Below are 16819 nucleotides of genomic sequence, written 5' to 3' on the forward strand. Positions count from 1 at the left end.
ATTCTGATCTTCATTAAAATTGCATAATCTTTGTCCGGCTGCCTCATCTGGCAGCTGAACCACCATGTACTATTCTGTGAAGGCAATCCTGTGCATTACACCCTCACCTTGCAAAAGCCCAGGGCCTACCAAGTGCAAAGGGTCAATGTATCGTCACTTCATTTAGAGGTCTTGATGAAATGGTGCAGATCTCAGTTATCCATGGAAATAATTAAGAGTTCTGCTTTAGAGAGGATTCCTGCTGCTTGAGCAACTGTTGTGTGAGAAGGTACACATCTCTTTCTTCCTGATAGCTGTTAATGAGTCTCTGTGCAAACAAACCACCAATGTAGTTAACTATTTAGAAGAATGTTCATCACTTCATGTTGACTTGAGTACTGTCGCATAGCTTTTCCAGCATCTTCCATAGTAAACTATTGGCTTTCTATCACATCCTGATTTCACTGTTCTGGCTAGTTGGTTTTCTGAAAGTGATATAAAACACACAGAAGTTACTGCTCATTTAGTCAGTATGTTTACAGACTTACAAATGCTGTAATTTCAGAAAGATTTCACTGCATTTGTAATGTTGACTTTTCTAAAGATACCATCTGTGCAGGATTCCCAGGCTTGGGTCTTCTCCTGACAAAAAAAGCTCCCAGAGCCATGAAGATTTTTGCAGTCCTACAAGTAGTGGTAGCTAGCAGATTCACCAGTACAGCCCACTTCCCTCAGCTGGTAGTTGTGAACAACTTCTGGGTGTGATGGCTAGCTTTGGAACCTTTCTTTGGTTTCCTCTTTGAATTGCAGCCAGCAAGATGTTTCTTACAGGAATCGTCAAGTTACTGCTCTGAATCTACTTATCCTATAGGTTTTGTTCTATTTCTGCTCTCCAGTTCAGCTTGCTACCCACAGCAGTCTCCCTCCCAATCCCTTTGGAGGGATTTGTCCAACAAGGTATTTATTCAACAGTAAGTTTCCTCTCTACTCCAGAGAGAGTCTCAGCCACATTTCCTGCCTGATTCTTTTCTCCTCCCATGATCAAGGACATTCTTGCACACCTTCCTACCCACACCTCCTATAATCTGCAAGGCAAGACATGTTTTTTCTACTCTACATACAAGAATTTCATCTGTGGTATTCCTCAATGTTAGGCTGATGGCACCAGCTAATTATGTATGGCAGGAAAGATACTGTCTGCCTCTGTCCATTCTCACCTATGAAAGTCAGCATTTATGCAGTGAAACATTCCTTAAAAGAAAATCTCACCTACTTCTTAGTGCTGTTTTGGACAGATTTGCCTTCCCTTTCCTCACGTAATTTCATTGAGTAATGACATGAGAATGAAGTTACTGTCAATTTCTCTTTTTGTAGGCACTGTATTTACTTTATAATGGAGATGGAGGGAGGAGAAAATGAAGGTTCCTGCAATTTAGGCTTATTTGGGATGATATTGTTTATTATTAAAATTTACTTTATTTTTTTTAAGCTTCTTGGAAGGGTGGGGGCTGAGTGCTAAAAAAGATTTTTTTTTAAAGAAAGCAGTTTTGTGTAGCAGTATGTTGTGTTGAACAACTTTTGATTTTAGAAAATACATATTTAAAGTTCATTTGGACTGTGGAAGTTGCTAAATTTCTGCCTTTGGAAGCCATTTGAAATAAGCTCCCTCTTTGTTTGCTCCACGCTTTCAATAAAAGTACCTGGTAGTTCCTTTTACATCTTGTTTGAAAAATAGTTGCAGGACTCTTGTCACCTAGAGACTCTCAGGTCTTTTCTAAACTGAGAGCTTTGGTGATTAAAAGAATTTTGCAAGTATTCAACTTGTGTATGATTAATGTAGTAGATCTAATTTTATTTACTTGAATGTTTAGGTGCACAGCTGCATCATAATGTGTTGAGCAGGTTACTTCGTATTCAAATCTGGCAATTGAACATGCAAATTCTACCATGAGCTATGTGGAAATTATGTGCAACTGCATACTTGTGTGCAAAGAGTGCATGTAACATACCATAATTTGTCTGTGCATATGACTTTAAAAGCTCTGGTTGTATCTTTATTACTTACCACTGGGTGCATTTTTCCCTAGGAAAATTAGTGTAATATCTGCACAAGGGATTAAACTAAATAGTCCAGCATGTCTCTTATTTACCTTTTGACTAACTTTAATTTTATGTGTGTGATTTAAGATGTAGTATATAGGGGCTCTTCTGCCATGCAGTGAAATTTAGTTTCCTTTCATATCTCACTTATGCTCAGGTAGGTTATGTGAAGAAATAAATGCATTAATGTGGACATACACTTCTTTATATTATTAAGGACTGGGTTCAGTGAGATGAACACCTAATAGAAATAAGTATAGATGCTACAATTTTAACAAGGCACTGGTTGTAATCAAGACTTTGATTAATGAAGTAATGACATGGTCAGTAAAGGAAAATGGAAAAAACAGGTGCAATACTTGAGCTTGACTGTGGCTGTGTTGACGCAGTTCTGACGCAGCTGCTTCTGCCTCTTTAAATAACTCATCTTTTTCTCTCTGGAGCTAATTTTTTTCTTGAATAATTGAAGTTAAAATAAAAGGTAAATAATTAAACTCTGGATCGAATAACTTGGTTCTTGCAGTGGATGGCACATGATTTATGCAATTGTGTTCTACAGCCTGGGTATTGCAAATTAGGATACTTGATTCTGACAACTTCTATGTCTCATTTGACTGGGAAAAATTGAAATATGGTTTTGGAAACCTTAGGGTCATATAAAACCTTGAGTTGGTGAGTAACCTTGGCTATCACAACACTGAGAATGTATTGAATTAAGTGATGTGTTTGGCAGTGAGTGTAATGGAATGAAAAAAAAACCATTTAGGCAACTTACAGGTGTTACATTTCTACTAGAGGAATCGCCACTTTCCCAATAGAAATGACATGTGTACAAAGTACTCATTCAGCTTCTCCCAGGGGAAACATGCCCCTTCCTGCAGAAAGATCTTTCAGGTGTCAATCTAGAAGATTTCTCTTGCAAGAGGAACTTTCTCACAAGAATGAACACCTGTACGCATTCCCACTTGGTCTGGGAGGGGAGCAGTGAGGCACAACTCTCCACCTCTTCCCCTGCCAAGGAATGCCTGGTTTGGAGATCTAGTTGGGGGCTTTTCCCTGCTGCTCCCTTCCCAGGTTGGTCCAGGAGGGGAGACTGGAGTACCAGAGGCAAAACACCCTTCCCACTTCCTGGACTGGGGAGTTTGCCCTTGCTGTTTTATCTGTAGGTGGCATTTAAAGTCTGCAGGTCAGGAACCGTGGCAGAGAGACCTCTCCTCAATGTGGTTTTGAAAGCGTTGCCTGTGCTGCCCAGCCAGTAGAAATAAAGGCCAGTCCATGGCCCTAGTGACTGGTTATTTCCTGTATTCAGCCATGAGTTAGTTTTGAAGACCCGTATCATTTTGCTTCCTCTGGCTTCTTTTTCTTCTTCACTTAATTTCCTAAGCCTCCAGCTAAAGGAAAATTGCTTGTAGCTTCTCTCAAATCCAGCGGATCCTGTAAATTTAAGGTGGTAGTTCTGTGGAAGTGGAATTGTGCAAAATATGAACTATTTAATGACTTAAAGTTTTTTATTACACAGAGTTAGAAGCTACTTATTTAAATGGGGAAACAGGGCAACCAGTAAGTACTCCTAATCAAATTGGCATTTATTGGGAAGCCATTTTGCTGGAGCAGCACTTTATAGGGATTTTAAGTCCTCAAAAATAGATATGCAACAGGGCTTGAACCTCTAAAATGTTCCATCAGGTTGTATTTTGTTTTAGATCAGGGATGAAATTGGTCACATATCAAGCCTTATTTGAGTAATGAACTTGGTAAGCACACACGCACATCCTAATGAAATTTAGCAGTTTTGCTGTTATCCACAACCTTGATTTGAAAACCAGTTTTAGCTTTTTAAAAATTACCAATACGTAAATAGAAACTCAAGAGAAAGTCCTACACTAACTACAAATTACAGTTGCCATTTTGTCATGTACTTTGTGTTTTCTCCCTCTTCCCTGTAGGCTTTTGTGGATTTCTTCTCTCAAGGCCTCCATGCGGAGTACAAGAGCAAGGGCATTATTGTGCAGGTGAGTGGAGTTTGTTTCATTTAAGTATCCCCGTTGTTGTGTGGTTACCCAAGCAACAATTGCTGTCCTGGCAGCCAGACAAAATCATCCCATTCACTTGCTAACAAATCTGACATTACAGATTAAAGATACAGGTTCCCTTTTGTTTGCCCCAGTTAGTAGTTTTCTGAATTTTCTATGAAATCAAGTTGGTTACTTAAAATGACAATTAAAAAAGTACTATAGGTATGATCAACTTCCATTTTACTTGAGAGCACCTACTAGGGTTCCAAGCAGGAGATACTTCCTAAAATTGTAAGTAGTCAGCCACATCAGTGCAGTGGTGCTTAATCTCCCGGCATGTTTTTGTGCCATCCAGATACAGAAATTCAACAGGTAATCACATTAAAGTCTAGAATGCAGGGCGTAAATGTCCTTCAATTTAACATTAGTTATTACTGATGCTTTCAACTAGAAAAAGTGTTAGTAAAAGTCAGATCCCTGCAGCTAGAAGTGATTCCCCACAGTGAAGGCATAGTGAAAAGAGCAGTTTTGCATAGGAGGAAATAAGTTCATTTGTAGTATCAGATTTCAAGTTGAAATTGGTATTACCTCATGTACTAGTCTTTAATCTTCCTCCACTTGTTTATATACAGTAATTTCACTGTGTTTGGAGGAAAACCAATTATCTGGCTACAAATTAAGACAATTTATGGCTTAGAACTCTGAATCAAGCAAAGTGAAGCTGGCTTGGTTTGTATGTCCTTTGGAATTTGCTTTGCATTTCAGAGCTGCTTGAAACTTGATTGAAATTACCAGACTTTATCAGACTGGTCAGGAAATCCTGGTTATGGATTTCTCATTGCAGAACATAAATCACTTGGTGATTAGGCTTGGTGAAACTTTTCCTACATCTGCACTACAAATAAAGACATGTTTTCTGTAATCAGCTTGGGATCTGGTTACAAACATGGTTAGCTTGTATGTATCGCTTGACTGCCTACGTTTTTGCATCATGTTTTAAGTTGCGGAACAACCATATGAAATCCCCAGTCTCTGGCGATTTTAAGACAGTGAGGTGCCAAGATAAAGTACATGCACACAGTTTGTTTAGAGCCAACTCTATCATTAGTCTGGATTTTTGAGGGGTGATGTATTTTATTGAACCAACTGCATAGTTAGGATAGTTAGACAGGGTCCTCAAGTGACCTGAGGAAGAATGCATTGCATTCAGAAGCTTGTCTGGCTTTATCCTGACATGCAGTTGGTCCAGTAAAAGTTATCACCCCACAAAAATCCTTGCCTGTCATGTAATGCCTGGACTATTACAGCTACAACATCACTCTAACACTACAATAACTGGTTTAACACTTGCATATATTATGGGGATGTGGCCGTGGGCAAATAACTTGTTTGCACTTTGCAGGTTTTCCTTGTTCAGAGCATAGCCAGACTTATTGTTTAGAGTACCTTTTGTCTTGGCTTCTCAGCAGCAATTTTGTGTAGAGAGCGCTGGAGGAAGGGAAACCAACAGGTATGTAGTTCCATACCTGTAGTGTCCCTCCAATGGCTTCCTTGTTTGAACCTACACAAAACATTTTATTAAAATTTCCTTCTGTTGCTAGCACTGGTTCAGTTTCACTAGTGATAACACAGATGAGAAGTCTAATGAAGACAAGACAATGATGGTTGACAAGGTCCAAAATCCTGGTGTGCAAACCTCAGAGAAAAACTAATTGACTCTTGAGGAAAATGCAGCCAGTGTATGGTTATGGACAGGGCTGACTTCTAATTGCCTGAAAAGGGGAGGAAGAGTTATATCTGCTGTTCTGATGCAACTTAATCCCTGTTTTATTCATAGTTTGTTGCAGCACTTTTGGTATGCTTGTGGTCACGTTTAGGAGTGTGCACATGAAACAGTTGCATCAGAACAGGTTCTGCCAGTATCATTTGATAATGATCTTGTCTGCCCATACCTTATGAGGTTCATGCTGTCAATACCAGGCAGGCCTAGAAGTGCAGTTCATAAAACTTTCCATCACTAGATTTAGATAATACAGTATACAGAAATTTTCAGCTTTCCTCAAATAAGTTGCCCCTGATTTTAAGATGACCCCCCCCCTAATAATTAGATTCCATATATGGAAAGTTAATATTTTTAAATATTTCTTTCAGATATAGAATCTAATTATTGGGGGTTTGCCTTAAACTTGTCCTCCTCCCACTGCTACAGCAAGAAAATGAATCTGGGAGGGAGGGGTTCAGGTAGCCCTTTGCTTTCTGGTTCCCCCAGACTTTTTCCCCTGGTAGGTCCTTCTTCCTCTCTACTGTCAAACCATGCTCTCCCTTAGCATTTGGAAGTGAGGAGCAAATTTAAAAACAATAACCTTGAAATTAAACATGGCTGTAGCAATTTGCTTATAGTACCCATAGATTTAGTTCATCTAGAATTGTTGCATGTTGCCTTTTTTTGAAGCTGCTGCAAGTTTTAAGTGTACGTACATACAATTTTGAGCAGCACTTTGGCACCTACTTATACCTAGTATAAACTCTACATGGTATTAGTCCAAAGCTAAAAGGCTCGTGGTTTACCACGTAGTTCACTGGGTTGGGCCTCACCAGAGTCAAGCCACAGTGAGCCATGACATTGCACACAATTCACCGTGAATCCCTGTCACATCGTCTGTCAGCCTGGCACATGTAATTATTACCCTACCCTCCATGGTAACCCCACAGCTCAGCACTGGTCAGTATGTGTATATGTTCCAGATACCTCCCTCTACTTTTGGCTGTAACTGGGTGTTCTTGTCAAGTCCTGGGATGCTCCAAAAATTTATGATCAAGTGAGGCACAGGGCAGCCTGGTCTGGCTTAGCGTCATAGAGGGCAGGGCTACTATAATCATATGTGCCAGGTTGAGAGGGCATGATAGGATTTTGGGTTAATTGTATGCAGTGTTGTGGCTCGCTATGGCTTGAAATAGTCTTGCACTTGATGGGGATTGCACTTAATGAGCACTAATGTATGTCTTATTCAGATGGGTTGCACTAACCTGTCCTTGTGGTAGGTTCCCATCAGTATATTTGCCCCATGTGGGTCATGTGTTTTCAGTCTACATTTAATCAACTTCATAGTTGGTTTCCATTTTTGAACACATACTGCTTTTGGCAGCAGTTTAGTGATAGACAGTGTATTCAGTATGATTCCCTTGTATGTAATTATAAGATAAGGTGGCTTTGTTCCTCATGCCAACTGAGGGATAATTCCTCAACTTGTTTTCGAGTAAATATGGTATATACATTCTGTTCATATAATATAAGCTTGCCTTTTGTCATGCTACCTACCAGCATGTGTAGATCCTGATATCTCAGCCCACTGGGATAGTAAATCATGGCAACCTGGCTTCCTACTCTTTCTGTCATGCTGGCTGCAGAATCTCATGTTGCTGATAGCATCACTCTTGGTCCCTACAGCTTTAAATGAATAGCCAATTGGAGTTGCATTGGCCTGAAGGTAAGATAGCCACCAGCCTTACAGTTTATGGTCAGAATCTCTTATGCTAATTTTATTTAACTACATGGGCACATTATCACCTCAGCTTGTATAGACTTTTAAAAAATATTACAGGGGTATCTCTGTAAAAAAGACTAATTTACATATCCTCTCCATGCCCTTTAAGAAGGCTTCATCCTCTTCATCTAAAATGAGGTTCATCTCTACAGCCAGTAGGCAAATAGACTTCGCATTTCCAATTGAGGTGGTATGTGAAATGGCATATTCCAGTTTACACCATTCCAGTGACCATAGAAAATACTGTGTGAAAAGCAGAAACACAGGACAGCTTGTTAAAATTCTACATCTGACGCTCTGTTTAAGTTATATCCATTCTACCTGAGTGGAAACACCTTCCTTTGGAAGTTAGTTTTGATCAGTATGGTTTTATTGTAATGCAGAGACACCTCCTCTCCAGCTGCATAAGCCATTTCCACCCTTCAAAAAAAAGTAGAGAAACACAGCTTCAGAGTCAAGTGTCCCTGTTCATGTATGGAGAAAGGAAGGAAAATCTAGAGCAGAAAATAGTAGCTAAGCTTGAAAAGAATGGGGAAGAATCTGAGGATTGCTGTCAAGATTACCTTGAAAGACCTCCTGTTAATGGGGATACTGAGGTGCTCTGTTCTGCCAAAACATTGCTCTTTATGGGCTATGTAGTTTGAAGGACTCAGTGGATTTCTTTCCCTTTCATTCTGTTCTTATTTTCTGCTTCAGAGTGCTAGATGGAAAACAGTTTTCTATATGAGGTATCCCTGACTCTTTTTGCCTAATAATTATTAATGAACCTAAATCAGAGGTAGGAAAAGTCTTGCTGTATTTAGGTCTTTAGAATGTCTCTACGACAGTCGCTAGTGCAGTGGCATAGTACCAGATTTATTTCACATATTTGCCTTGTTTCAAGGAATATGTGAAATTTTGTTCCATCATTGCTTCTTTTATCAGTTTTCACTTTGGGTACATTAATAAGGTGGTTTTTGTTGTAGCTGTTGTTAGTTTTAATAGTAGCCTGAGACAGCTCATTTCTTCAGATGTTCTGGTGCCACCGTTCCACTTAAGGCAGCACCTTCTTGAGAATCATCTGCATAAAAAACTTTGCTGAAACTTGTCTTCTCCCTTATAAAGAATTGTGGTCTTCAGGCTGGAGCATGAAACAGAGCCTTGAAACGTTTAGGTCTTTCAATGACTTGCTTGTAATCAGTCTCTGTGCAGACTTTCCTAGTCTGGGCAATGCCACTTTTGTACTCGGACTCAGTGGGCTTTGTTCACAGCTTTGCTTTGCTTACCACCTTTTAATCTCTTGATTGCAGTTTAATTAGACACGATTCTCTGATAGTTTGAGGTGGGGGTTCTGCATGCAATAAACATTTGGAAAAATTAACAGCTTTTAGAAAGTATATTGGAGCATTAGGCCAAACAAAAAATCATGCATTTGGAAGATGGTAAAGCTAATAGTTATTAAATCAAATATGCCCTTCTCTTTTTTTGAGAGAGAAAGTAGGGGATAAAATGGTGTTGTACAATCATATAATTTTAACTGCTTTGAAGTTCGTGCATTAGTGGCTGTAGTATTCTCTCTGTAATAGTAACGCTAACACTCATTCCTCTTCTAAATCCAGTGCCTCTGTGTAAACCAAAGATTATGCTTTGGCACCATCAAGTGGTGCAGTTAGGTAGGGCAGTTTGTGTTTTGTGTTCTGTTACAGGAAAATGAGGAGAGGTCAGATTTGAGACTTGTTTTCTGTTTATAAAAATCATTTTTGGTCCCTTGTAAAATCATATCTATTTCAAATACTTGTGATTTGTGTATGGTTAGCGGAGAATATTTTGCTCAAAATTTTCAGCAGGGGGCTCAAAGAGCTATTTGTCATGTCTGTGTTAAGTAGCACTTGTTAATTTTTGTTTCAAATAGCTTGTCTTCAGTTTCATCTATCAATATTTACAGTTTTTAGATGGAAAAGGGATATTGGAAGAATTTCTGGGTGAACAAAGAATATTCAAATAGGCATCAAGCTACAGCAATGTTTAAAAGGCCCCAAGTGACAGGCAAATGGTTAAAAGAACAAATATTAAATCCAAGACATTTGAACTTGGCTGCCTAAAAATTAGACCCCTAAAGTTGCTCAAATACCTGACTCAGAACTTGCAGCCTTAGAGACCTGTAGATATTTCCACTTCCAAAAGTCAAGTCACTTTTACTTAAGATTTTTTTAATCCGTATTTGAAGATTTGTGTGCCAAGTCCTTGTTTAACCCCTTTATTTGCAAGTAGAGCTTTCAAAGTATAAACAGATTTGCAGGGAAGCTTGTCATTGGAATTTAAAGAGCACACAAACTCACCTACCCAACCTACTTTAGCCCCACTTCCCAATGGGGTCCTTTCACTCCTTCCTTCCTTACCCCCGCCCCCCTGCAGTTCCTTGACAAAGGGGAGAAGAATATAGTGGAGGCATGATCTGTAACTTAAGTGCATTCATTGCATGGTGTGATGATACATAGCAGCCAACAGTACTTTTGAGTAGGAAATGGACTGCTTTCTGCAACTAAAGCCACAGGGAATTTGGGAAAGACAGAATTATATTTGCAAAATAGGAATTTGGTGATGACACTAGAACTAGTTCTGCTCTCACTAATGGAATTTTGAGCACATGTACAAGAATGCTATTGCCATCCTCCACAAGGGCTTGGGCATCATCATATTTCCTAGTGTCATGCCAGTATTGGCTTGTTTGCAGTTCTGTCTGCTGACCCACCAGTATCACCACTCCAGCATTTGGACTATACCAGGAAGTAATGTGTTCAAGAGGTGACAAGTGCTTATTTTGTGAGATGTTATGTCCTAGGTCTGGGTTTTATGGCCATCTGCTTTAATTCTCTCAGCGCTACAATTTGCATTTTTAACATTCTAGTCAACAGCCAACAACATTTTCAAGTCATGGGCTAGAACAATGCAGTTCTGGTCTGACATGGGCTGGATGGCTTCCATGACATGCTAGGCCCTGGGGGCTTTCCCTGCACTTGGGCCAGTGCCAGGCAGCTGGGAGCTATGTCCATGCTGTGGTGCTTCTCTCAGCCCCCTGGCTGGAATGTAGGCACAGCTTCCACCTGGTAAAGAAGCTGCACCAGGACCAGGCACCTGGAAGCTGCATCCATACTGCTGCCACTTTTTTGTGCCAGAGCTGAGAGGTTGGGGGAGGGAAAAGCAGCAGCAGCTTCTGTCTGCCTGGTCCAGCACAGGTTCCTGTTGGCTGGAAACAGCACTCACGCTGCAGCCAGGGAGAAGGTAGGGGGCACACAGAAGCAGCAATGGCATCAAGGGCACAGCTGGAAATTGCCTGACTCCAGCACATCTGCTTGCTGCTTAGTGCTGGTGCAGATGTGGATGGAGGCAAAGCCTATGTGGTTTCATGGGCTGGATCCTGCCCACAGGCCATAAGTTGTTAATCCCTGTTCTAGATTGTAATCCTGCCAGTATTTGATCTGATATATTTTCTTTAAACTTAATTTAAGGTCATGTTTAGAATCTAGTACAAGTAGCACATGTAACCTAATGTACAATACAAAATGTGTTTCTTGCTATAGTGAATAAATATGTACACACAAAGCCTTTCTGAAAATAGACTTTGTTTACTGTGGTCTTTTTCTTGCTTACAGAGTGTTTTACCATTTTTTGTGGCTACAAAAATGGCCAAAATCCGCAAACCAACCTTTGATAAACCCAGTCCTGAGACGTATGTAAAAGCTGCTCTTGGCACAGTAGGCCTGCAGTCACGGACCAATGGGTATCTGCCCCATGCTATAATGGTAAGTTAATCTTGAAAGGGTGAGGACATTTCCTGTGTGCAGTCTGTCTATGTTCTGCATGCATTTTGGGACCAGGAAGCAAAAAAGGAATGGTGAATTGCATTACTTTCAAAATTGGTACCTGATTTCCCAGATCTCTTGGTCCTCTTTTTTATGATAATTGACTCTATGGCAGGAACAATGTTGATGGATCTTCGTGCAGGTATAACAGATTGAGTTTTTTCTCTCCATTTCTTAGGGCTGGTTCATGACTCTTCTCCCTACCTCAACTGCTGTAAACTTAATGATGAGCCAAAACAAGAAATTGCGGGCTCGTTTCTTGAAGAAAATGAAAGCAAACTAAGTTGTTGTAACAGGATCAGATGCTGTGGTACCTTCTGGCTCAATACCCACGTATTACACCAAATAAATTTAATTGTATTTAAAATCTTCTAGTGTAGATCATATTTTCTCACAGGACCAAGCATAATCTTTGACTGGGATTGGGGTGGAAGATGATTTCTGGCTTTGACTATGCTTGATTTGTTAATCATGTGCAACTATTGAATATTAAATAGATATAGTAACTAGCTTCATGTAATGTACTTACACTAGTGAATGGAGAATTGTGTCAGAAGCCTGGTCATAGAGGGAAAAAGTACTACCTGGTCACTTAAATGGTTAGTGTCAAATGGCTGGTACTTAATAATAAAATAATGATGTCGATTGGCATTCACTTTTAAGTTTTTCACTCCAGGACAAGTCAGTTACTTGAAGCCCACCTGTTTTCTAAATTAGATATGCATGGGTGGAAAGAAGAATTGCAGAAGTCTGTCTTTCAGCTATACTACTGTGATGTAAGCTTTACTTAAAAACAAAAAACCTAGACAAAACCTCTGTTCACTGATGTAACTAATACTCAGTTCAGATTCAGAACTCTCCCTAAGAGTCTGTGTAGCCAGTCTGATGTTTCCCGCATATTTCATTTAATGAGTTGAATGCACACTAGAATTCCTGGGGAAGGAGTTTTTAACTTTCTTGGGTTGTACTTGTGTGGCTCCTATGTCTCCAATAAAAAGTTTCTGTGTTAGTCTGTCCATTTTTTAAATTGGCTCAGTTAAGAGGGACCATATACTTTAGTATGTTGGCTTTAAATCCACTGTCTTCATCTGCAGTACTGAAATGTATTAATGTGTCAACACTTGAGTGTTAGTATAGAATTTAAATTGAAGGATCTGCTATGATCTGATTTATAAAATGGAGGAAAATGGGCCAAAATGCAAAATGAGTGGTTTGCTCTTACATATTCTAACATGCTAACGACTGCAATTGTTTATATTTTTGACTATTAATGTTAACTTTTCAGTGTGTGTGTATAAACATTGCTGTTGAGAGGTGTGTGCGCGCGACACACACACACACACACACACACACGATTTGTAATGATCTTGTTAAAAGTTTGGTGCCCGCTGTTACTTGTAGAAGGTTGCAAACACAATGTAGATAAATGCTACCAGGTACCGGCTGCTTGCTGGTTGTCTTGTAAAGGCTGTTGGTACTTTAAATGAAAGCTTGAAATTACATTTTGTTGGGGTGGTGGTTAAATTCTTTCTGGCACATGCATCAGTGTCTTGCTGTGGACCAGGTGAAATGGGGCTAAATATCTATCAGCAAGTCCTAACAATTACATAAATTAAGATAATAGACAATATTCACTTGCATAATAGCTGTGCTTTTTTCTGAAATGTTGCCACCAAAAACTGAGGTGCAGTTAGCAGGAAACTGAGGACACACTGAAGGTAAACAAAAGTTGTAATTTCAAATTTGAATGTCCCTCCGAAATTGCCCATCCTTCATGATCTTACAGACTAAACTGAATGCGAGCCAAAATTAATGCAGAGTGTGGTATGGCTTTCCCAGATGGGACATTCCAAATCATGCCAATCAAGGGAAATCTCTTTTGAATGTGTTTCTGTTGCTTTAGAAATTACGGTGTGGCCATGGCACGGAGAATATCTGTATTTTTTTTTAATTTTGAGGCAACGTTCAAGGATGTGACCATCACATCAGTATGACGGATTAAGAAAGTAAATACAGTAGATGTTTCTTTGATCTATTATTTTTCTACATTTAAAGTGTCCTAAAGATTTATTTCTAGGCTGAAGCAGTCAATGTTTTTTTTACAGGTTATTTTTATGCTACTAAAATATTACGTAAGGGTTATGGGTTATGGGTTTCATAGTTTAAAAAAAAAATTGCAAGGCATGGGATGTATTCCACGTAGGCCATCAAAATTCATTTTAGTGGCATCCACAGTACAAAAGCCGTAACTTTGTTTGATGGTTTTAGGCCAGAACTGACTGGTCCACTGAGATTGAAAAGCTCTTATCCTGTTAGTGGAGGAATATTGTTCAGGGAGTGAAAGAGAAACCTCCACTGTCCCTGCCTATATATTTAACTGTTCTTTGTATTTAAAAAAAAAAAAAGTATTTGCTGACATCAAGCACACTTTACCAGAAGTAAATGTACTATTAAAGAAAGAAAATTTACATTGGCGATGATTTCACCATTTTTAGCAGTGATAGAGACACTGATTAGAGCTGTTTTACTGCCCTTGGAGAGTAATTTCAAGCCCTGGTTTAAAGTTGAAATATGTTGCCTTGAAACATGATGAGGCTAACGATTCTGTACATTGAAAATATACGAATACCGATGCAATGGTGCTGATAAGATATGAGGTGAGGATCCTATCCTATAGTTTCCTTATTTTCTGGAATGGGGGTGATTGAATGTGAGTGGAATTAAACTGCATAAAAACACTGTTCCTTGGTTTTCTTTGGCAAAGTTATGGGGGGGTATTTGACTTAACCAGTCTGTGTATGTCCTTTTTCTAACACAGGTGTAAAATTGGAATAATTAAAATAAAAAACTTATTTGCCCAGAATTTTTAACTCTTTCCTTTTTTTAATGCATTTTATTCCTTTATTATTCAGATGATTGGCATATATAGTTTACAGTTCAGTGCAACATAACATTTCTCTTGAAAGTTATTGTACTTTTTCCTCTGCTCTCTCGCATAAAAAACCTCCTCAATGACTCGTGGCTTCCTGGCTGCCCTGATCTTCCTTGGATCATTAATATTGTTTTGTCAGTTTACATATAAAAAAAATCATTTAAAGGAAAATCATGTGCTTTGAGGAAGGAATTACTTAATGGTGGGAATGAAGTAACAACTATGCTGTAGATTAATAATTTGAAGAAAGTTCTTTAATTCAAACAATTTGCTCTGTTTTTCTTTTGTAGAGCACTCACATACTCATCAACATTTAGCACAGAATTACAACCCAGGATTAGTTGTGTTCAGATTCTCAACACTCCTTATCCTCTGCCCCAGTCACATAGTTGTCGTCATCACTTCCTGTCTCAAACTGTTGCATTTGCTGTTGAAAAGGTAGTGCATTTCAGTAGCTGATGTGTGTATGTGAGCTTGGAGAGAGAATCATCTACAAAATGACAGGCTCCTTGCCTGTGCAATGTGAGCAGGGGGTTAATAACATTTACCAAAATGAGTCTAAGTTTGCTGTCTCCCAGCCATCCTATATTATATAATCAATGCAAACTAACACTTGTCACACTATCTTAATTTAGGAGTGATAGTAGTTCTATCTAGCTGATTTACTGCAGAAGCCTACAGGTAGTATTCTTAACAGAGAGAAATGGCATCTTAGGCCCTGAGGCTAGGAGCTTGAGCAGGGTTGTGCTGTTTCCTGAAAGCAAGTTGGTTGGAAATCTGAAATACTAAGATGCTTGTTGAATTCCTAAAACGTGTATTAAACTGTCCTTAAATGTTTCCAAAGGCTGAAGAACCCAGGACTAGTGGGTCCTTGTGCCTCATCAAATAATACAGAAGTTGGAAGGTTGGATACCTTTCTCAGCAAAGCAACAAAGGATTTTGTACTGAAAATCATCAGATTTTGGGCAGATAAACGATGGATTTTTAGTTTTTTGGAGTTGTTTGGCAATTAAAACATCAAGGTTAGAAAGAGGGAAACGTTAGTACAAAGCACTACTTGCATCTACACTGAAGGACATCATAATCTTGCATCACTTCTGTGTATGTATGTTAATTGGAGGAAACATGGCCCCAGCAAGTGGGTACATTCCCCAAACACTGAATCCAAAAAGTTTAAAGATCAGATTTTTCTTGGCATGAGAACCTGAAGGAAGCAGTCTCCTGCAGTAGTTGAACCTGACTAGGTAAGCTTGAGGTAAAAATGAACGTGGGGATTCTGCTGGCCACTCATCCACTTCTTCGTTATCCTATCAGTTGGGAGAGGTAGTTAGCTGTGCTGGTCTGACGTCAGGCCCTACGTTTCCCGTCAGCTGAGAACAATTTGTAAGTGATTTCTTTCCTAAGTCTAACATGCAATATATGTAGATGTACTCAAGGTAAAATGGATTAAACATAGCATAATCAATGTAATCTGCTCATCTTCCTGTACTTTTCCTCTGCCAAAAAACCCCTTTACAATCTTCTGTGAATGCTTCAGCAACTGGAAACTCCTGCCTCAGTGTTTCCCAACCTTTTCCAGCCCAAGGCACATGTATGTTAACAAAAATTTTCTATGGCACACCCGTTAAGGCATTCCCCATCCTCATACCTATTGTAGCTCATTGCCATGGCAAAATTCTGAAACACACCAGTTCATTTCTGATGGCACACTGGTTGGGAAATGTTGCCCTACCTGAACAACTTGCTGATAGGTAGCTAATCTTATGTGCCTACATTTGAGTTTACTTACTTGCATTGAACCAAACACACATGGTTACTAATTCATTTGTGTAACCTGCTACTGTTGACTTCCTATTTTCACCTCTGCATGGCATCACCAGTAAAGTAGTCAACTGCAGAAATCTGTGCAGGGGTGGTTAAATTTACACAACGCGCACATCTACACGAGATGCTAATGACACAGTAGAGTATTTCTGCTGCACATTAATGTGGCACAAAAAATGTTAATGCACAAAATTAGTCTACTGTGCATTAGTGTCACTTAAAAAGTGTGCCTGCACTGATGTATAGTAGCACCAATTACGGCGCTTTAAGTTAGTCCCTGTGATTACAGGCACTAAACTAAATGCCCTGTAATTATGGCACATTAATGAATGTGTAGACAAGACCAGTATGTCTACTACTGTTTAGTACCAAGACTTAGTATCTATGTTAACTGACAGACTTAGAGAAGGAAAGCCTGAGCCTGACTGACTCTTCTAAAGCAAATCCCATATCCAGAAATTTAAAGTGCTTGTGCCTGGCATGGAAGATGCCTTTTTACCCTTCAGAACAAGGAATTGATGCTTCAGTTGCCTACTCAGTCCTTCTGTCTGCCAGATCCTTAGGAAGTCAACACAGCCCCCT

The 16819-nt window shown here is 39.4% G+C and overlaps 1 protein-coding gene across 1 annotated transcript in view; it reads left to right on the forward strand.

The window, feature by feature from the left end:
• Positions 1 to 14344, forward strand: part of HSD17B12 (hydroxysteroid 17-beta dehydrogenase 12) — a 135614-nt gene extending 121270 nt beyond the window's left edge. The window contains exons 9-11 of the mRNA XM_090032968.1: positions 4026 to 4091; positions 11272 to 11421; positions 11660 to 14344. Coding sequence (XP_089889094.1) covers positions 4026 to 4091; positions 11272 to 11421; positions 11660 to 11764 — 321 coding nt within the window. The 3' untranslated portion in view covers positions 11765 to 14344. The remainder of the gene's footprint in view (positions 1 to 4025; positions 4092 to 11271; positions 11422 to 11659) is intronic.
• The last annotated feature ends 2475 nt before the right edge of the window (positions 14345 to 16819 follow it).

This window comes from Crocodylus siamensis, chromosome 2 (assembly GCF_052110815.1).
Source record: "Crocodylus siamensis isolate JL-2025a chromosome 2, ASM5211081v1, whole genome shotgun sequence".
NCBI lineage: Eukaryota > Metazoa > Chordata > Crocodylia > Crocodylidae > Crocodylus > Crocodylus siamensis.